General features: G+C 38.3%; 4 protein-coding genes across 5 annotated transcripts; 1 reads left to right on the top strand and 3 right to left on the bottom strand.

The window, feature by feature from the left end:
- Positions 1 to 389: 389 nt before the first annotated feature.
- On the bottom strand, positions 390 to 1,319 carry LOC124327888. Its single transcript, XM_046786920.1, has 3 exons — positions 910 to 1,319; positions 733 to 840; positions 390 to 667 (listed from the first exon to the last, which is right to left on the bottom strand). Exons 1-3 carry the CDS (start codon positions 1,293 to 1,295, stop codon positions 448 to 450), a joined length of 714 nt encoding a protein of 237 aa, XP_046642876.1. The 5' UTR covers positions 1,296 to 1,319; the 3' UTR covers positions 390 to 447.
- A 492-nt stretch (positions 1,320 to 1,811) lies between these two features.
- On the bottom strand, positions 1,812 to 4,402 carry LOC124325921 (terminal nucleotidyltransferase 4B-like). Its single transcript, XM_046784494.1, has 9 exons — positions 4,070 to 4,402; positions 3,708 to 4,006; positions 3,475 to 3,645; positions 3,287 to 3,407; positions 3,002 to 3,107; positions 2,811 to 2,941; positions 2,600 to 2,746; positions 2,347 to 2,540; positions 1,812 to 2,286 (listed from the first exon to the last, which is right to left on the bottom strand). The coding sequence occupies exons 1-9, from the start codon at positions 4,094 to 4,096 to the stop codon at positions 2,100 to 2,102; spliced, it is 1,383 nt and encodes a 460-aa protein (XP_046640450.1). The 5' UTR covers positions 4,097 to 4,402; the 3' UTR covers positions 1,812 to 2,099.
- Positions 4,403 to 7,203: 2,801 nt separating this feature from the next.
- On the top strand, positions 7,204 to 16,608 carry LOC124327792. 2 transcript variants are annotated; one of them, XM_046786789.1, is made up of 17 exons: positions 7,204 to 7,987; positions 8,174 to 8,404; positions 12,151 to 12,328; positions 12,506 to 12,739; positions 12,811 to 12,956; positions 13,100 to 13,250; positions 13,329 to 13,400; positions 13,471 to 13,527; positions 13,616 to 13,791; positions 14,186 to 14,297; positions 14,524 to 14,609; positions 14,684 to 14,840; positions 14,940 to 15,160; positions 15,234 to 15,383; positions 15,476 to 15,634; positions 15,708 to 15,890; positions 15,955 to 16,608. In XM_046786789.1, the coding sequence occupies exons 1-17, from the start codon at positions 7,616 to 7,618 to the stop codon at positions 16,117 to 16,119; spliced, it is 2,850 nt and encodes a 949-aa protein (XP_046642745.1). In that variant the 5' UTR covers positions 7,204 to 7,615; the 3' UTR covers positions 16,120 to 16,608. The 2 variants fall into 2 exon arrangements, with proteins under 2 accessions (XP_046642745.1, XP_046642746.1); XM_046786790.1 differs by having other exon boundaries at positions 7,923 to 7,991.
- Positions 16,609 to 16,890: 282 nt separating this feature from the next.
- On the bottom strand, positions 16,891 to 20,770 carry LOC124327793 (protein ROP-like). The gene is made up of 13 exons (XM_046786791.1): positions 20,496 to 20,770; positions 20,005 to 20,154; positions 19,793 to 19,948; positions 19,627 to 19,730; positions 19,410 to 19,558; positions 19,240 to 19,325; positions 19,052 to 19,181; positions 18,886 to 18,987; positions 18,614 to 18,821; positions 18,236 to 18,484; positions 17,983 to 18,173; positions 17,757 to 17,911; positions 16,891 to 17,670 (listed from the first exon to the last, which is right to left on the bottom strand). The coding sequence occupies exons 1-13, from the start codon at positions 20,518 to 20,520 to the stop codon at positions 17,603 to 17,605; spliced, it is 1,773 nt and encodes a 590-aa protein (XP_046642747.1). The 5' UTR covers positions 20,521 to 20,770; the 3' UTR covers positions 16,891 to 17,602.

The raw sequence follows: 20,770 nt of genomic DNA, 5'->3' as shown, positions 1-20,770 counted from the left end.
CTCTAGGCAATTCCCTTCCCTAGCAATGGGGGTGGAGCTTCAACCCCCTAAAAGTGGTCTTCCTCCATCTCACCACAGGTGGCGCTAGCGCTAAATGCGTCTTAAAGAGTATCCCAAAATGCAAAATTTATTCGAAATTTATTTGATTTATTTATTCGAAAAGTTATTCGCGGACAACGAATAATTTTTTTTCTAAAAGATATCGAATAACGAATACGAATAAAAGTCATTTATTCGACGAATAACGAATAAGAATAAATTTATTCTTTATTCTCGAATAAGGAATTTTATTCGAAACGAATAATCCGACAGAACACTGCTGTTTTGTTGTCCATTCATTTGTTCTTTTGTTCGTTTTGTTATAAAATAATTTTAAAAAAAACTTAAAATACAATGATGACATAATTTATATTGTTTGTGCGGTACCAAGGGTCAATATAATATAACTCAAAGATTAAAAATGGTAAAGAACGATATTGGGCATTCTAAGCCATAGCGGTGTGAACACTTGCCTTGTTTTCCATCACGATATGCTCTAACGTACTCATCTTCATAAGGCTCATCGATTGTCTCACAGGCAACACATTTTTCTTGTTCCGCTTTCTGACTGTCTGATTTATCGTGGTTTCCTAAAATCCATCTGCCGAAATCAGCTACCGTAGGAGGTCTGTGTAAAGACAAAGGAATTTGTTATTTAATTAATAACAAATCCAAATCATAAAATAAACTTACGTTAGTAGGAGACTCAAAGTATTTCCTAAAAGATCATTGTGACCAATCGGTGCCTCGGACAACTCACATATAGCTCGTTGAACGCAAGCCATTCCATCGATTCCAAAACTGTGAAATGTGAAAATTGATAGCTGTGTTAGACGTGAAGTTACCTGTGTTTTTGAATGACGTTTTTACCTTGACAACAGGGACTCCATATTCTTATAGATGTAGCGGCGTTCTTCGTTTGCGCGCTCCTGTTCTTGTCGATGAATCTGCTCAATCTCATTGACGTCATCCTCGCGACTCTCATCGCGTCCGTAAAAAGATGTTAGCTGGTCATAAGTCGGAATGAAGAAACGAAAAGGCACTCTCATGTTGTAAAATCCTGACTGTTGAGCGAGAGCGCGAACCGGCATTGAGAGATCGAAAGTGATCGTAATGCTTGTGTTTGCAGGAAGAAGAATCACCGAGCGTTTGTGACGACCGCTAGATTCTCCGTGCTCACTTCTCTGAAAACATTGGCTGATGGGTATTACTAAAAAGAAAATTAAACTCAGTGGTATAACTTGAAATCGCTTCATGTTGCTGTCGATGACAGGAGTATCAACTCGTCGACTGAACTTAAAACAGGGTAGCAGATTACCTTTATACTTTCGTGCGTGAAAGACCAAACGGAACTCGTGAGAACACATTCGTCCAAGTTCCGGTTTCCATGTAAATCTTTTTCTTGAACAGATAACCAATGCAAGTTGCAGGTAAGCATGTAACCGAAAATTGCGTGCCATTCAATAAGAACTACTAAAGTTGACCCTCGTTACAATGCTTTCTGGAACGGAAATGAACGGTTCGTGAGTATTTGTATTACATGTAACAAATATACGTATTTATTACTGTAAATACATATTGTCGTCTCAATAGCTTGCTTCCTGGCTGTTAAACTCGATATCAAAACTAAACTAAATCGGAAAATTAAGTGTTCCACATTAGAGAGGATCCCAATCCCATATACCCCTATCCCAATCAAATGCATTTATTTTTAAAAATTAGAACATCGCTTTAAAACAGTTGCTAACTAATGTTGATCACACTGAACTCAATAAATTTAAAGGTGCAGTGTATTTCAAAATCCCGGACGTAAAAAGCACAGAGCAACAATCATAGTTCTGTTTGGTTCATAGCTTACATCAGAAAAGGGCAGCTCGAGGAAAAAGAAGTAGGAAGAAAAAACAAACAAAGGCGAATTGACTACTGCACCGTGATAGAACAACGGAAGACAAATAATTCACGGAGCACGTATTATATGATCCATCAAGTATATTTTGTTTTTCATCCTTCATTAATAGGTTTTGACTCCAGTATTCGATTTTTTCATCGTCCGTCGGTCATCAAACACGAGCCTTAGAGCTTTTACGTTCTTCAGGTGGAGAAGGAGAACCTGACAGATCACATGTCTCCAATACAGATGGGCAAAAACGCCCATTAGATGGTCCAACAGACAGCGGGAAATTACACTGAATCCATCGTCGGTAATCAATGACATCATCTGTCACTCGAATTATTCTACCCAAAATACTTTAGGAAAGCGTGACAGGTTAGTAAAAATCTCCACGAGGTTATCTGTAAAAGTGTTACCTTTGGACGTTAGGATTATTAATATCGTCTCTGAGAGGATGTACCGCCTGAGTTAGGGTGACGTATGCATACTCGAAAGCTGTTTTAACGTGCAATGCGCCATAAGAGCTGCGACCGATGTCATTGGAAGGATTCAGGGGATCCTCAATACAAAGAAGTGACGGACGATATCCATCTGACATGTGGATCTGAATCTAGGGAGGGTAAAGTTGATTTACTTCATCACAAGTGAACAAATAAACTCTTTCTAGACCTCATCTTTGGGCACATAAGAACCGCCATCTCGTATCCTAAGAGCTGTTTTAAGGTAGTTGAAATGCCGACCATATAATTCTAAAAATTCAATTAACAAGACCCCCAGATTTGCAGTGGGTTGAGTTGCTTCAGGCCGAGGATGCAACTGAAATTGTAAAGTTTCATTAGTTCCTGAAATTATAGTCCATTTAGTTCATTAGAGAACACACCTGAAGGAAACTAATTGTCATCAAAATCAGACTATATGAGCTGATTCCTCCAGTAAACACCTCATTGAGGTCACGTTGTAAAAGAAATTGCTTTAAGACGAACACGAGGCGTTGGAGGGTTGGATACGATCCTGCAAAATATCGATTTTAGACAATCTGAAAGTCCACATAATAATGTAATAGAGTTTTACTCTTAAAATGACGAATCAATTCTGCACTTCGCACTCCATTACTCATATTAAAGCTGATATCGACCTTGACTTCGGTAGCACGATCGGTTAACTTCACTATTGGCACCTGTAACCAGAAATGTACCGATTTATCATAAGAGAAAATTAAATACGGCAAAATTATAGAACATGAAATCAAAATAACGTAACTAAAATAAATTACTTTCAAATGCTTTTGTTAAAAACATAAAATTCTGACAAATATTAAAAGAAAACCATGTGGTTTACTTAATCAAACCAACTTACAGAAGCTTTATCTAGAACTTTCAACGTGTTCCGGTCAGCAATCCCTTTTTCTAGCAAAACCTTTTCTAACGTACGAAGCGGAAGGACGTCCCATTTCCCCAACACTACAAGGTCTATATCACTGGAGGAAAAAAAGAAAGAAATGTTAATGCAGAATTCATAAAATCCAAGAAATGTAAATAGTTTACCTTGTAGGAAGATAAAGCCCTGTATGAAAGCTACCAAAAATTTGAACACTTGCATGTGGCCAAATTTTCATTATCACATCTATGATTCTGTGAACTACGGCAAGTCTGACTTGATGCTCTTGCGGAGTTGGTGTCATATATTGGAAGAAGTCCTCAATTTCTTCATGAAGCCTAAAACCACATGTCTCATTAAAATGACTTAAATATCACATGAACATCAAGTTTTGACTTACCCTAACACTCCTTTTGCATAATGTTTTCCATGAAAAAGCCAAGGGCACCCATTATATTTTCCAATTAGTCTACTTCTGTGCTTACTTAGTCCAATCGCTGTACTTGCTTTGTTGGAACCATCTCTTTTCCTTTTTAAGCCTTTAGTGTAGTCATTGTCTTCTAACAAAATGAATGACTCACTAGATGGGAGTCCTTCACTAGGTGAGTGATTCATTTGAGAGTTAAGATTTTCAAAGGAGTTTTGTTCTTTTTCCCACAATCTCTGCCAGAATTCATAAGCTGGTCCGAATTGCTCCGGCTGAATTTTCAAAAGACGATTTGTCGCAACAGCCGATAAATTTACCACATTTTAGTTAGTTACCTGTATCCATCCAAAGGCTGGATCCATAAAAATGAGTATGTTTAGGTAATCTAAAAACCAACGTTGGAAGTTTGATTAGGAATGCAGGCACGATTTTTTACGAAAATGTTTAATACAATGGCTACTCTAAACTAGAAGTAGGATTGTTTCGTGAGAGAGCTTAACCGAGCACGCAACTCCAGTAAAAAAAAAAGTAACAGTTTTCTCAGTTGACTGAAAGTCTGAACAGTTGACAGTGGCCACTCAAGGCAAAAGAAGTGAAGCAGAATATGAGCAGAAGAGATGAGTAAAATGCGGAATGAGGACTTGGAAAACCATAAAATGCATAAAAATATCTAGCCGGCGCCCGACAGTCGCTGTAGCGGCTATTTACAAATGCATTGGCATCCTGGAGCTTAGTTAACTTCTGCTCTTGCTTTTCCCACTCTTTTACCGATACAATCGGATTAATTTTAAACGATAATAAGTTCATAAGTTGTGTAATTCACGGAACGCAAATCATGTGAAATACGGTTTTTTTTAAATTAAAATTTACATAAAAAAAAAAAAGAAAAAATAAGAAGACGTTTCAATGGAAAGACTTTTCTCAAAAAATGTAATACTTTCTTATGTTAACGATAAAACATTTAAAAATTAAAAGATAGTGTTAATTACTTCCATAGTTTTCAACGGAAGAATGAAAGAAATAAGCAGTAAGAAGGGTAGCAGTGGTAGCACGCTAGCACCATAAGATGAACACCGTACTATGAAACCGGCTGAAGCAGAAATAAATTGGTAATTTTCTCTTGTTGTAACGTGAATACCAGACCTGTGAAGGTGGGGGGAAAAGACCACAAGACCCTGTTACGTTAGTGTATACTAAAGTGGACGTATTGCCGCTGTGTTATACAATCACTCGCGTTTATGCAAGAACGCGCGATCAATAATGAAAGAAAAGTCAGTATTTTGTATCAAGTATTTTTCATGAGGACAGAAGTAATATAGGTTTTTTTCATTATTATATAATACCAGTTTTCACAATAAATGAACTCAGTTAATTGGGTCATGTGTGATATGTAACAGTGTGAAAAGAAAGTTGTCTGACTTCTAAAGTTCCCTACGTATTAGTTGTGCCGTAAGACGCTGTTCAGCTTTTTTTTTTATTATTATCGTTAATGTACAGATTATTTTTGTTCAAATGAACCTACGAAAAAGATAATATTTATTTTAAAAAAGCTGCCTCTGCTAACGAGGTAGCTGGTAACACCCAGCAGTAGTTGGGGGTGAAACGTTTACTACCATGCCACCAATCCAATTATATTACCTCAGTACTTATTTATGTGGCAGAGAGCGGCACTGTGTTTCGAATACAGGTTTCATTTACTCAATCGATGCAGTATAGCTCGACAGTGAAGGTCCAATTGGTATTATTTAATCTCATTTGCTGCAGCTAAACGATGCGAGTTCCCACAAGGAAATGAGATACCGGTGGCAGATTTCTATTCCTTATTGTATTTCTCCTTTGCTTGAGTGGCCTCCTTCCAAGCGGCAGTTGGTGAACTATGTACACTCTCTGCAGGCTCAATTTCCCCTACAGCATATTGCTGTATATTACCCTAATCTATGCATGTTTTAAACCCACTATATATTGACGAGAAGCCTGTCGGATGTCGGATTTACAAATTACTAATATCTCCTTTGCTTTTGTCAATTATTATAATCTCCTTTTTTAGATCCTTTCAAAAAAAGAAAAGAAGGGTTGTCTATATAGTAAGAGTCAAACATTTTTAAATTCTTACATGACGTGAGTTCTCGATCTTCTCTACGATGAAGTTGGTTTTTGTATTTTTACCAATTGTGATTGTAGATATAAGACAGTCATTATTGATTACTTTCTAGAAGGTGCAGGGAAATGGCTTTCAATTGCACCTGTCGTCAAACGTTAGCATTATTGATCATAATTATTTGTCAAAAGCCTTGCAGCCTTTTTCCACGCGGTCTCCTACAAATCATCCTTTTCTTTCATTTCTCTGCAATTCATTTTTGTCAGTTTTTTACGATTCGTTATCTTCCATGTAGTTGTTGTTGTTAAAACAGACAGTGCCGCCCACATTTTAAAAACCTTTTAGAAGAATCTAAAAAAAAGTTTTATGCTGGCATTATTTGCATATTAGAGCGGGCGCGGAGGGAGGGGACAGAAAGTACATACGAGCATCAGGATGCGGGAGCAAACATTTTTGGAAAGACAACACGAATTTCTGTGTGTAAACTTGTGAATAAGTTTGATGCGCTATGGGTATACATATACTACACGATTAATTAACTGTGACTGACAATGAATCAAGCAAAGATAAATAATTGCGTTTGGAAAATAAAAGGCCGGAGACGCGGAGAGAGACCCAGCAGTTTGACGTTTCGTTAATTGAACTTCAATGGGTGTAGACTGTAGATATGTTATTGCTGTATTCATGGGTTCGCACGTTTTCGCTTTCGCCTTTAAAGAAAGCTGGCACTCTCCTTGTATCGATGGCCCAAGGGCCCAAGACCCAAGATAATTTTCATCATAAAAAGTTATATGGCTTCACGTGTTCTATGCGATATCTGATTGTAATTTCGATTACGCTCTTAGGCGCCACAAAAGGACCGATTAGATCCGCAAAGTTGTTTAGATTTGGTGATTCCCGAAGTCGTTTATTGCCGACAGATCCTGTTTGGGTCAACCGTTTCGGGTTCTGGAAATTTCGACGTTAACGCTGTACATTATATATTAAATTATAAATAAAATAATGGCGTGCGCATTAATTTATGTTACGTGTCTTTCTAAATTATAAAATAAAAATCGCCGGAATGAAATCCTTCGTTCAAAATTTTGAAAAAATTCACATTTCCCAGTTCGACTAATTATTCTTTCCAGTTAAATCAATTGCACGTCAATTCTTTAAATTTGTTTCCCAGTTTGAACAACATTAGGCATCGCTCAAATTGAGCTGCTTGCGCTTAGCCTATGTTTAGTTTACTATTTGAGCAGTTGTATGCATAAAGCAGATATACTACGTGCGCGTCAGACACTAGCGCGCGGCAGCAGCAGCCCTTTCATATGGGAACATGATCACATGACCGGTAGACCCGATCTGTTGAAGTGCCTGGCACTGGCCTAAATTGCCCCAGTGTAGTCGGGGCTCTTCAGTCGGCTACATGTTGAGTATAGATGCTTCTTGCTCGACGGCGACGATTCTACTACTACATGTTTCTCACAAGAAGTTTCTCCCTATAACAGACTTCTCTTTATAACACACAAGGGCTTTCAAGCTCATCATCAGTTTGATCGCCGTTGTGCTTGGTGCTTGTACTCTACCATCGTTCGACGAATCAACGGACAAAAGAAAAAGTTTACTTCAAAGCAAGTGCTCCGGAGAGTTCGTCGTCAGTTAAATTCCCAGTGCAAAGTCTTTTGAGTTTTTTAGAAAATTGATTTTGAATCGGTCCTGGCGGACGATCGGATAATAGCCGTCATGATCTGCACGATTACTTAAAAGGCATTGCTTTAAAAACAAGAAAATACCAAAGATGAATACTAACGCAATGAAAACGGCAGTGAAATTATCGGCAGAATACGCCATGAAGAACGAGAAGAACATGTTGAATGGACACGGTTGGCTATGGACTTCGATTATCCTTCTAGGCCTTGCACAAGCCGTCTCGTTTGTCTACCTTGTACATTCTCAACAAGATTTGATCGACAACTTTGACCCGCGACTCAAGTGCTCCTGTAAACAAATGGACCATGTATCGTTTACTACTTCGCCCGTAACAAATGTTTCGGTCGGTCAAGCAGATCTAGCAGCTCACGGTATTTTCGTTACATCCGATTCGGAACCTCGTGCAGTTCTAACCAGGAAAAAACGTAGTTCTACCAAACCTCCCAAAAATCCAAACAAAGTAAGTTTGTCTTAATTGTGCGCGATACCACTTATAGTTATGTAACACTTAGTCACAGTCCATTATTTGTTTGGAAAGTTTCATTCCCGGTTTTCCTTTTTTTAAAGAAGATATTGCTATAGTTTGATTTACTATTCAACTCTCAGACGACGTTAATTTTTGTTCAAATTTTTTTTTTTTTTTTAGAAAAATGGTCGCAAGCCTCGCTCAGACAAACACACAGCGACGACTTTGCCTATGGGATCGGCTGTATCATCACAACCGGTTACAATGGCACCTGGCGTTTACAATCATCCGAATGTCGAATTCGTCAACCCGAAATTTCGCGATGAATATTTGTCACGAAGTGATTCGGGCAACAGTCCCAACAATCAGGAGAACCCATGGGTCTGGCTGAATGCATATTCTCGCATACCGGTGAGTCAATATTTATTTACGGAATATTTTAGCATAGGTTATAAAGTCCTACGTGAAAAAAAAAAAAAAATATTTATTTAGCATATTATTTTTTTGTTTTTTAACCAAACCGCCGCGAAATATTTGTCACGCCAAAAACCAATCGAATAAATTGATTTTCGCGTGGAATCTAGCAAAGAAGATTGGTTAAATAAATTATCAGCTCGATGCTACACGAGAACATTCTATAATCGCGGATTTTTTTATGAGATCAGAGGGTTTTTACAATACATTTTTCTGGAGTTGCTGTCAATGATTTTAACAGCAATTTCTTTTTAACTTACAGCATTGCAGCCTTCGCTTAAAGAACTATGCGCGCAATTTATTCAACAGACACTTTCTAATTTTGATACAAATTCTATTAGGCTGACTTTGATGAATATCTCTGCATCAATTTCGTTAGTCTATTAAGGCAAGATGAAGGAGAAAGAGATAAGTGACATTTTAGGAGACACTCGAACAGCAGACAAGGCATAAATATGGTGCTTGGCACTCGAGAAACAATGAGACCAGACCAGAATTAAGAAAAATCGATACGCAGTTACATACAGCGCCCTTTTACGGCTGTAATAAAACATAGCCTTGAATGAAGTTAACAAGTACAGAATGGACTGACGAAAACTGTCCAAACTGTATTTGATTGACACATAATGCGAGGAGACATTTTAGTCTAAGTGCTGGAAACTGACGAAATAAAGCCGTTCGTTAGTGCCATATAACTTGCGCACTGGCTCTTACGTCCAAGTCGATAAAAAGATTTTTACAGGCTATATACATACATCCATACTTTTTAAAAAGGGGAAAAGTCTGAAAAAAATCTTACGACTCCACTTAAAAGTGTTCATGTGCCACCTCATGATATTTGATGTCGAGCTTTTTTCACCGAACAAATATTTGATGTTTAGATATGCTTGACGCTAACAAATATATGTAGGCGTCAAAGGCCGCATACGAAATCTTTTTTTTTTTTGTGTGGATCACTGTAGAAAGCAGAGCCTCCTCCACTTGGCCTCACAACCAACAAAGAGTTCCCGAACCAAGAGTGTGCTTTTTTGTCGATTCTACGTGTTCAACGAATTTTTGAAAGAATTATCAAGTAGTTTATATTATTTCCTTCCTTTACCGCGACTTGACCAAATTTGTGTATACGGAGCTGAGCAAATAAAGACGTGCGGGAACACTGATGGATGGAACCGGCCTGGCCATTACCTTATAGTCGTGCGAGAAGAGAGCTAGCTCAGAGACTGTGAGTCCTACTTATTCGGCCTTAAGGAATTGGGCAGACAGTAGCTGACAGTACAAGTACCGTGGCACGCACACGCTGAGTTGATTATATATACAGGAAAGGGAAAAAAGAAAAAAAAGGAAAAGAAAGCATAGGTACGGAATGAATTTCGGACAGTTGCTAGAGTTACCCGCCAACAAACGTGATAAATGAGTCTAGGCTATATGGTCGTGGAAACTAATCAACTGTCTCTAGTTTGTTTTCGTTTGATTCTTTTTTTCCCTTTTTTTTTTGATTCACGAAAGAGATTTATTCGTAAACGTGATGTAATATATCTTCAGACATATGTTGCGCGGGCTGGAGCTATGACGCGGGAGATGGAAGATGCTGCAGTACCAGGATATATACACGATCGTAATAATTGGCTAATTTATATACAAAAAAATAAAAGTCAAATGCTGACCTTGGGCCTCCCTTATATCCTTATAGCTTTCTAGTTTTTTTCAGCTATAGGTGTGTTCGGCAGTCCTCGTTTTTTCCCCCCGCCTGTTATTGCCTTCATTACATGTTGCGTGAATCTACTGACATGATTTTTCCCTTTGAGGCCCTTTCCGATCCTTCTTACGTGATGACAGCCTGTTGGAAAATAAATATTAAATATTCTTTGGTATGCTGACAGAAAACCATAGAACCGACATTATTAGCTTTTGTAGCCCACTAATTACGACTGAACAGCCAACGAAGTTATGGAGATAATGTATTCATAAATTCAAGTTTTCAGTTTAGAGATCGAGAGAAATAAAAAATAACTATTGCCATTGCCCATCGGCTTTTGCTACCACTGCTATAGTTTTATTCAAAAAAAAAAAAATGAAAATTCCCGTAACTTGTCTATCGATTGCCACGCAAAGTAATCATGATCACGCAACATCGATGAATCGACAAGATTTGATGAGGCGTAATCAGCGCTTAAGTACCAAAGGAAAATTCGACATTTACGAACGAAAATTCCTCATCAAGAACCGATAAAGAGGCTCTAGTCAGGCGAAGGCATTGAAACTTTGAGCGAATGGCACCACTTGAGGTCTGATTAATTCAATATGCAAAGTATTTTATTAACCTCTGAAGGCGCTTGATTGTTATGAAATCACTATTCCAGGGAATTTCATCTTTTTTCTTTCTTTTCGCCAAGCGCTTGCCCCAAACATCAAGCAAAATAATTTATAAATAAAATAAATACATAGAAAGGTGGAAAGCCTGACGGCATGACGATTTCATTGAAATGATGGCATTGAGTGATGTACCGCTGGCATGCTCCCAGCTGCTAAAAGAAAAAAAAAATAATCTCCTTTGCGTGAGAATGGAAACAGATGGGCTGCAAAATTAAAGCTCAGTCACGTCAGACATGCAGAACAATCGTCCATATACACGTTTGATCAAAAATTCCGACCGCTTAGTAGGTAGTCGTCGATAGGAAAAGTTTTCGAACCGTCCATTCTGTACCGGTTTGAGAGAATTCATTAGACAAACTTTAGTATGTTATACACTGTTGTTAAGGTGCATTATCGTGTTGAAGCAAATTTAGGTGTGGCCTGGCTGAGGCTATAACTAAAAGGCATGGAGTATTTTATTTTATTTTTCTTATAATCCTCCTGCGGTGGTGAATCAACCATGGCTTTCAATCTTGTCCACCATAGAGATGCTAATTTATGAGCCTGGATATTTGACGTCGAGCTAGTCGTTTACAAGCACCCCATCGAGAATGCACATTGTGTGTAGAATGTGGAAGAACTTTCAATGGTAGCTTCATTCTACATCAAGATGTTCACGCCTAAATATGTAAATCGACTTTCATCGATCGTACGGCTGTACGATTTTTATGCCAGGAGTTATCCGCTTTTGTCTGTTTGGCAGTATAATGCACAGTACCGAGGGGAAATCAATAATACTTTAAAATAAAAAAGTTACAAAAATTCATGGAATGTTAAACAATATGCTAATTTCTCATTTTACAATATCTCGTGTCAAGTAGTAAAGTTACGAACCTAGAAAATGCCTATTGCATAACCTTTTTTTTTTACATTATTATTTTTTTAACGATGTCTTTTTAAATCTTTTTAAACATAAACAAGATTTTGGGTACGATGAATTATTCAAACTTCCCGAAACTTTGTTCCGACCGAGTATGTATGGAACCTGCAAGCCTATACTTATATTGTATCACAACATTCAATTCCGTTAATACGCTTTTAAATAGTTATACATACGACTTCCAATGTTTTTGTCTTTTTAAATTCAAAATGTTGTTGACTTCTTGATAAATATTTGATTGACACAGACTAGTATGTATCAGTTGACGGTAGTTCCCCCCTAAGTAGAATTTAATACCCTTCAACATTTACACAGTTCCACAAAACAAATTGTAATCACGACTGACAAAGTTTTCCTAGAAAAACAAATTATTTAACGATCTTTTCCATAGGTTAACGCAATCCAGGATTTTTGTTCAGCTACAAAGGACTACTGTCCACCGGGACTAGAGGGTCCCATCGGGCCCCAGGGAATAGTTGGAGAGAAAGGCGTTCGAGGTGAACGCGGAGAACGCGGACAGCAAGGAGAAGCTGGTCTTCGGGGTCCAGTCGGACCAATTGGTCCTCAAGGTATACATAATATACGTTTGAAATTGTCCTGAAAAAAACGCCTTGTTTGTATACCTTATAATTAATATAACTTGTTAATATAATATGTAAATATATATATATCGGGTATGATATGTAATATGTTTATATTATATGTATACGCTAATATAACTTTTTGATGTAACCTTTTTTTCCAAGGCCCTAAAGGACCCAAAGGCGATATGGGAAAAACTGGGCTTCCAGGACTCAACGGTCGAGACGGAGTGCCCGGCGAACCAGGATTGGACGGAGTTCCTGGTCGTAGTGGTACACCTGGATTTGATGGAATTTCAGGCATGGATGGATTGCCCGGACAGGCTGGACACAACGGCATAGACGGAAATCCTGGCATATCTGGAGAAAAAGGAGATTCAGGACCAATTGGCCCTCAAGGTGTTATTGTGATTATTTACAGATTTTAGAAGAAGAAAAAACAAAATGGAATGAACCAATTTCTTATGCAGGACTTACTGGACCAAGAGGGAAGCCTGGTCGATCTGGTATTCCAGGAGTTCCTGGCATTCCAGGTGTTAACACATGGGTAGTCAACTCGACTGATCCTAGAAGAATCGTACTCGTACCTCCAAGTATCCTTGGAGTAGAAATCATTGTGAGTCTAGTCAACCAAATCCTGAAATAATTTTCGCATTGAATAAAGAACGCGATTTTTGCACGCTGCTTTATTTTCATCGAATTCGTATTAACTGGAAAGCTTTGTTAGATTTGTTATATCAAGTTCCATTTCTGTTTTAGGATGGACAGCTACAAGGAAACACAACCAGAACGGTCGTGATTCAAGAGGGAAAGAATCTTCGGCTAAGGTGCGGAACGGCCGGCAATCCCCGACCGGAGGTATCTTGGATGAGAGCCGATGGATCTCTTACTCCAATGGGATCTTGGCAAAGTAATTGAAGTGGAATATTTTTCAATAGAATTTTTAACAGTATTTTCTTACTTTTCAATTATCATTAAAATAACGCAGCTAGCGACGTACTCGGACCCACTTTCAACATTACTCAAGTTCACCGCGATCACATGGGAGTGTACGTTTGCGGTAATATTTGACACCCAATTTTAATTCAAATGAAATTAATTAGATTTTGTGTACAAAATTTCTTTGACAGTGGCCGATAACGGAATTCCCCCGCCTTCCTACCGCACAATCAACGTGGAAGTTCACTGTACGTAAACTTTGATTAATTCATTAAAAGTCTAATTCCCAACTGTTTGCCAATTTATTTGTTTTTCACTTCATTTGGGTACGTGCAGTTCCTCCTTTGATTCGAACTGAAAGTTCGTCGATTGGAGTTGCCAATGGCAGCTCCGTGGTTTTGGAGTGTGTGGTGGAGGCATTCCCGGAGTCGCTCTGCTATTGGGAACGGGCCGACGGCCGATCGATCGACAGTATGCATAAGGCATTCCTCAGGGACCACGGCAAATACAAAGTAATCGTTATTTCGTTATTATTCCGTAGAGCAGAGCCAGCTTAAATGTTTATTTTTTTTTTCTTTTACCAACATCGTCAGCAAATCTTAGTATTCAATTTGTTTCGACTTAGATGGTTTTTTTAATAACAGCACGCACAACTCTTAATTAGTTCGGCGGTTCGGCCAAGATTTTCAGTAATAACTTTTTGTATTATCATTTGGAATGATTATCAACTTCTACAAAAACATAGCTGCCCTTAAATTCTGGTTTGTTATAGGGAATTTAAGGTTTCGTTTGGGCTAACAATGTGTGTAAGAATTAAAAAATTGAGCCAGACAATGTTAATCCTATTTAGAACATGAAATAAGCGACTTTAAATTTGTCCTTACTCTGGGATTTCTTTTTCCAAAGGTCCACATGACACTAAACCTGACCATAACAAATCCGAATGTGGATTACGGTCGCTACCATTGCGTCAGCAAGAATGAAGTGGGCATCACTCGTGGTGAAATCGACGTCTATGGTGAATATTTCATTGCCTTTCGTTGGGCCCTTTTTTAAGACTTAAAGATACTCTGACTATAAGACGGAAGAAAGAAGAAAATCGACATTCTTTTGTTCCGCTAAAGCGGTCAATCACGTAGAATGTCGTGATGCTGTTACTGTTGTAATGGCCTAGGCTATTTGTAAAGGAGATGACATAAGGTTACGGCGGTATTATATAGTTAACCATAATTTATTTCTTTTAGCGATCGATCCGCGGTTTACCCAAGCTGGCGGTGTTAATGATCCCAAACTGTGGGGTACACCGCCATCCGATCTGGTGGATCTAGAGGTATAGTATAGCTAGGACCTATAAACGTGAGCTGAATAAATAAATCCATCCTAATTACGATTTACCGCGCCCAGGATATGTGCCCCCCTCCACCAGATTGTCCAAAATGTTCGTCCGTACCGTCGGAGAAATGCCGTGAGAGCGGTTTGGGAATGTTTGATGTTCTAGGCCGTCTGGATATTCGACCTTTAGGCAATGAAACATACCCGGGATACGTCAATCGAACCCAAGGTATAGTACCGGTATCCTCCTCCTACTCCCCCACTTCGCTCATTAAGCTTTTACAACGCAACCGTCTACAAATGTCCCAATTTTCTACATTGTAATTAGATTGCGTCCTTGTGGCTATCGGGAAGCCCGTGTACCATCGCTTCACGAATACTTCTCATGGCAACTGGATGCGCGACTCGTTGCCACGCACCACGTTTGACGGAGACAAGTACTGGGCTACTAAATACAATGAAACCTACGTTCTGTACGAGTACGCCAACAAAACCACCTTCAAAAAGGACATCTCCATTCGAAATTATACGTTGCCTTTCGCGCTCAAGGTATCGTTCGATTCAATGAGATAGAATGAAAGCGAGAACGCGTAGTATTTACGAAATAAATCTTCTATTCAAGGGTTATCTTCATGTTGTTTATAACGGATCGCTGTACTATCACCAACAAGAAGAATCGCGTGTCATTCGCTACGAACTAGCCTCCGAACGCAACACCATGGTCTACTTACCGAACGCCACCGTAACCGGAAACGTCCACCTCTACGCGCATGTCCGTATCTCATCATTTACTGAATGAAATGATTTACTACTGTACAACAAGCCAAGTTTCAAAAATTCCATTTTTCTTACTATTCACCATAGTCGCAAAGCTACTTGGATTTCTCCGTGGACGAAACGGGCTTATGGGTGATTTACGGCGCGAGTAACGGTGAACAACCCACCAACAACACCGCAGTTGCCAAGCTGAATTCTTATTCCCTAGAAATCGAATACATTTGGAATATTTCGCTAAATAATCAGGTAATAATAAGCAGTTAGTCTATTGTTTTCAATACATGGTATACTTGACGTCTAAAATTAACGGTTGCCATAGCGAGCTGGAGAAATGTTTATCGCTTGTGGTGTACTGTACGCCGTGGACAGTGTCACTGAACGAACCACAAAAATTCGATTTGCGCTTGACCTGTACAGAAATAAATTACTGGAAGTGGATGGTTTGACATTCACAAACCCCTTCCGCAAAACCAGCATGGTTGGCTACAACCACAGGAATAAGGTACGAGTTTTTCTTGGGAATTTTTATAAATTCGTACAATAACTTTTATTCAAATCGGAAATAGGAACTGTACACGTGGGACAACGGCAACCAGTTAACATATCCGGTAAAGTTCACAGACATTGGATATAATACTCCGGAGAACGATCTAGCGAACGATCGGATTGAGGTCAGCGGGCCAGAGGCTCTCATTCAGGACGAATGGGACAGTATTATCGAAATTACATAGGAACCAACGAAACAAACTTTTTATATTCTTCTGTTTGCTTATGCTATAGAATGTAGAATATAGAAAAAAATAGGCAGAATGGGCATTAGCATGATGATGACAAATGCTTATTTTAGACAATTTTTTAGAGAGAGAATCGCACAAGAATGCAGTTTTTTTATACTCCTACCTTCGGTCAACTCATATCTTCATAATGAGGATACATATTAATTAACAAAAAAAAAATTTTTCTTTTCCTTTTTTCCCCAATTTTTCCTCCTTCTACGCTTTTTGGTTATAGTGGTCAAATAATGAAATCGAACAAACACAGCCAACTGTTTCCTTGATTCTCTCCTTACTTTCCGGTATAAAGTAGCTTTTTCATTGCGATGTGCAACAATTAAATTACGTAGAGTAGAAGCGTTTTCTTTTATCATAAATGTTGATGAAATCATTTCAAAAGCCAACACCGTGTTCGTCAATAGGAAAATACATCAAAAGTCTAATAATGCTGTTTAGTTGTTCGAATTAATTTGAATCACGCAACGTTTCAATTCGATATTTTCTCCTTACAAATCTTCGCGTCAACCAGCATATGCTGAATCGTTAAGACAGTCGTGGCATGGTGTAATGGTGAAATTTAGAATTAAGAAAAAAGTGAAGCTACCTTTGTAGTAAAATGACGAAAGACTAGGATTAATTCAAATTCGATGGTGTGAAATCGTGAAATTAATGTCAGCTTTTCTTCTTCATTGGCAAATAATTATAATTTTCTATTGATATTGACTCTTGTGGACTTTCGAAAGCACGTTGTATTTTTGTTTGACTCATTTAAACAACAACCGATGAACCAAGACTAATAAAATAAGTAAACAAATCTACCAGCGACTGGGAGGTTCGTTTTCTTGCACGACTCCCTTAGTACCTACTTCTCAACGCCTCTCAACAAGCACTAGGGGGTTTAAACAAACACGAATTGATGGAATGTATGTGAATAATAATATTTCAAACAACAATTACGCCAAAATGTGAGATTAGAGGAAGCGACTTTAGGTAGGGATCGATGTCGACTAGTTACCATACAGAAAAACATCCGCACTTTGCAGTCAGGACGCCATTCTATGATAGCACATTTTGCCAAAGATTAATAAACAGACTGCAACCATACCTAATGAATGATCAGCAAAACAGCTCGAAATGCCATAATACTCAAACTACTGTAAGCTATTAAGCTCAGATGATAGTGATACAATAATTCAAATGCTAATATTTGAAGTTTAACAATATTAAGAATGAGAAAGAAAGATAATCAAATTTAGAAAAAAACTGGTAGAAATAAAGTGCCGCAACACGAACAAGGATCTGTTGAATACGGATGTTAGGACAACAATCGAGCATCATAAAGGAAGGCTACCAAACATAAATTTTAAATAACGTGTGACGAAGTTTGCTTCCACGAGACGATCGGATTACTACGCGACTTTTTCCTTTCCTTCGTTTACGTTCAATTGCCGTTACTTAGTTCCTTTAAGTCGTTAAGAAAGCCTTCGGGAGTCAAAATGTGAGTAGAACCTGTCGCAATTATTCAGAATAAAAGTCATTCAGGACAAGGTCATGGTAGGTCTATGTAATAATAATGTCACGAGAGCGATTCTTACCGACTATGACCTCCCAATTCTTAACGGCATTTGTTACTTCATAAGCCGACCTCATTTCAGAATAGGACGCGCCACCCATTACGAAAATGATAATGCGAGGAACGTTCCTTACGTTTTGCTGGGATTTGTCCTTGTGCCAATGTCCGTAGCGAGCACTAATAACATTAGAATATATATTACAGCTACACGTCTAAGAGATTCTTGATCAAGTCATTTCGTTGATTACCTCGGAGGGGCGTTTCTGGAAACAGGTGCAGCAGGGCGTCCAGCCAGAAATGGGAAATGTCTTTGATCCAATTTGTCTTCGATGGCATCTTCGGCAATGTCTTTCAGGATCGGAGTCCAACGAGACATTTGATAAGTTTGCTCTGTAATGCGTTCTTTGCGAGTAATTTGGTGAATCTTTTTCCGAGTACCCTAGCAAAACAATGTTCGATAATCAGCATTGAAACTACTACGCAAATTGCAGATTTTCTTACATCTACGATAACATTGAGACCCAACAACGCCATATTGATAATGATGCTACGTTCATTAGGTGGGATTTGGGCGTGCTGGATCAATTTCGTAAGATTCTCCTCAGAAATTCCATTCTTGGAAAGAATATAAAGCAGAATTATTCGAATTTTATCGAAATTGCTGACTTTAGTGTCCAAAAGAATTGGCACAATGTTCCTCATATGATCTTTAATCTTTTCTCCTTCAGCATCTGTCCCCATAGCAAGATCCTAAGAGAAGTTCAAAATGTTATTACAAGCAAAATACTTTCACATCAGGGACACTAAGTTGCAAAATGTTCTTAATTAGACACACAAAGTTAACTACACTTCCATTAAATTGATTAGAAAACGAAGTACCTGTTCTACTTTGCAAAGCTTATCAACATTTCCTTGGTAGCATTTCATACAATCCTCTGCAAGATGTAGATGAGTTCCATATTTAGACAACTCTTTTTGGTATTGCGGCATCTTCTTGATCATCTGAGACAAATCTTTCATCGACGATTTGTCAGCTGCTGGCATTCGCTTTGATTCCGTGAACTTTTTCATATTTTTCGTAACATTTCTGTAGGATAAGAATATGGCTTTAACAACTACGTTACTGAAATCTCATGAAAAGAAAAAATTACGTCGAGACGACGGCTATGTGTTGATGACGTAATTCTACCCACAAATCATCATTTTCGTCAAGAAGTACTTCCTTCTCGGGTCCACCAACTGTACTTTCGTATCTGTGTCGCAACATAAACAATCAGTAAAAACTTTGCACTGAAAATAATTTTGATTAACACTAACTTGTAAACATCATTTTCAATGGGAAGTAAATCATAAGCCATGGCTTGCAAAGTCAACTCGTGCAGCATCGGAGAAACACAATCGAATCCTCGGTCGAGAATAATTAACTGCGAACGCGCTTTCTCAGGCCCTAAACATTCATATGATAAATAAATAGTTCAATTTAGAAGATAAAGGTGTATCACTACCTTCGCCCATGGTTGGTTCATCGGCTTTATAAGCATCGAGCTTATGTTGAACTAGTTGTGCTAGTTCGGCATTGCGATCATAGTCCCTGAAATTTTATAAACGTATTAGAGCAATACATTCATGGTTGATGTATGAAGAAATTTTTCAAGCTGAGATTCTAAAATCGTACACTCTATAGCGAATAGTTGGGTATTCGCCCAGGGTGGAACATAGGGTTGCAATTTGTTCAGCAGTGCGTTCCATCTCCGCTGTACGACCTTGCGATTTTTGTGGATTAAAGTAGTACTGAAATGCATCACGATTATCCAAAGAAAAGACCTAAAATGGAAATAGCACTATTAAATTTCAGGATTTTCCATGTTAGCTATGACTATATCAGAACTTGCCTGTGACTCATAAGGGAGGAATGCAATGTTAATTTCCTTCAGTGTTTTAATAAACTTGGACACTGGATGCTTGCAAACTTCATTAAATAATTCTTCGGCACAGGCTTAAAAAAATTGGACAATTAGACAACAATGTTCATTCAACTTTGACGATGATAACTATTACCTTCAGTGAAGAAAACATGGGCACACTTGTATTTGGCACGGCTAGGGGAAAGGAAATCATTCATCAATCCCCTTACAGAACTATCACATGGAGTAATAAGATAGATAGCTTCCATGGCAGGCAAAGGCTCCCGCTTTTTGTTTAGATCTTCCACCACTACAATACCAATTTATTAGTTCACAACTTTTACATGAATGGAGCAATGAACTTACATGTGATTCCTTCACTTGCGATTTCATGCATCTTGCAACACGCTGAAACCATTCTCATGGACAGTTGATCTACCAAAAGAATACGCCAGTCTGTCCCTCCTCCAGTTCCTGAAGCCTTCCTATTCGACCGGATGACATCTTGCATAATCTCTGTATGAACAAAACGAAAATAGTTGAATAGAAAAACCTTAAGTTTCTTCACAAAAGAATCCAAACTAGCAGATTCCATGAGACTTAAATGTACCCCCATGTTCTAAAATCAAGTTTTTGTTACACACATGCAGAGGGATTTTAATATTATCCGAGTAAAGGTTGCGTGACGTCACTCGACTCCCGATCGATAAGTCAAAAAATTATTACTTAAGCAAAAGGAAACAGTCTTTACAGAATAGGTACACATACATGACATTTCTAACAAGATTTGACCATATACACTGATGTTATGTAATTTGCTAAACAAATCTACTGTGATTAAGCTACAGAAAACTTACTTTGTCCGACTGTTGTCTTTAGCATTTTCGTTTTTTTTGTCACTACAGCAAGAAGCCCAACCCTTTATTTCCTCACAAAATACTGCAGGGATTTACGCTCTTCAGAGATAATCCTTTAATGTTATTTGTCACTGTAGTTTTTGTTTAATTTAACTGCACAAATCAGCTGCCTTGATTATTATTTCAACAATTCATCGACAGATACACACTTAGATCGTGCCACAGTCCCCAAACCAATAAGACCGATGTCTTCTTGATGCCTTAATTCAGCTGAT

This window comes from Daphnia pulicaria, chromosome 2, assembly GCF_021234035.1.
Source record: "Daphnia pulicaria isolate SC F1-1A chromosome 2, SC_F0-13Bv2, whole genome shotgun sequence".
Taxonomy (NCBI): Eukaryota; Metazoa; Arthropoda; class Branchiopoda; order Diplostraca; family Daphniidae; genus Daphnia; species Daphnia pulicaria.
Note: the sequence above shows the minus strand (reverse complement) of the source record. Positions and strands in the feature narration are given on the sequence as shown.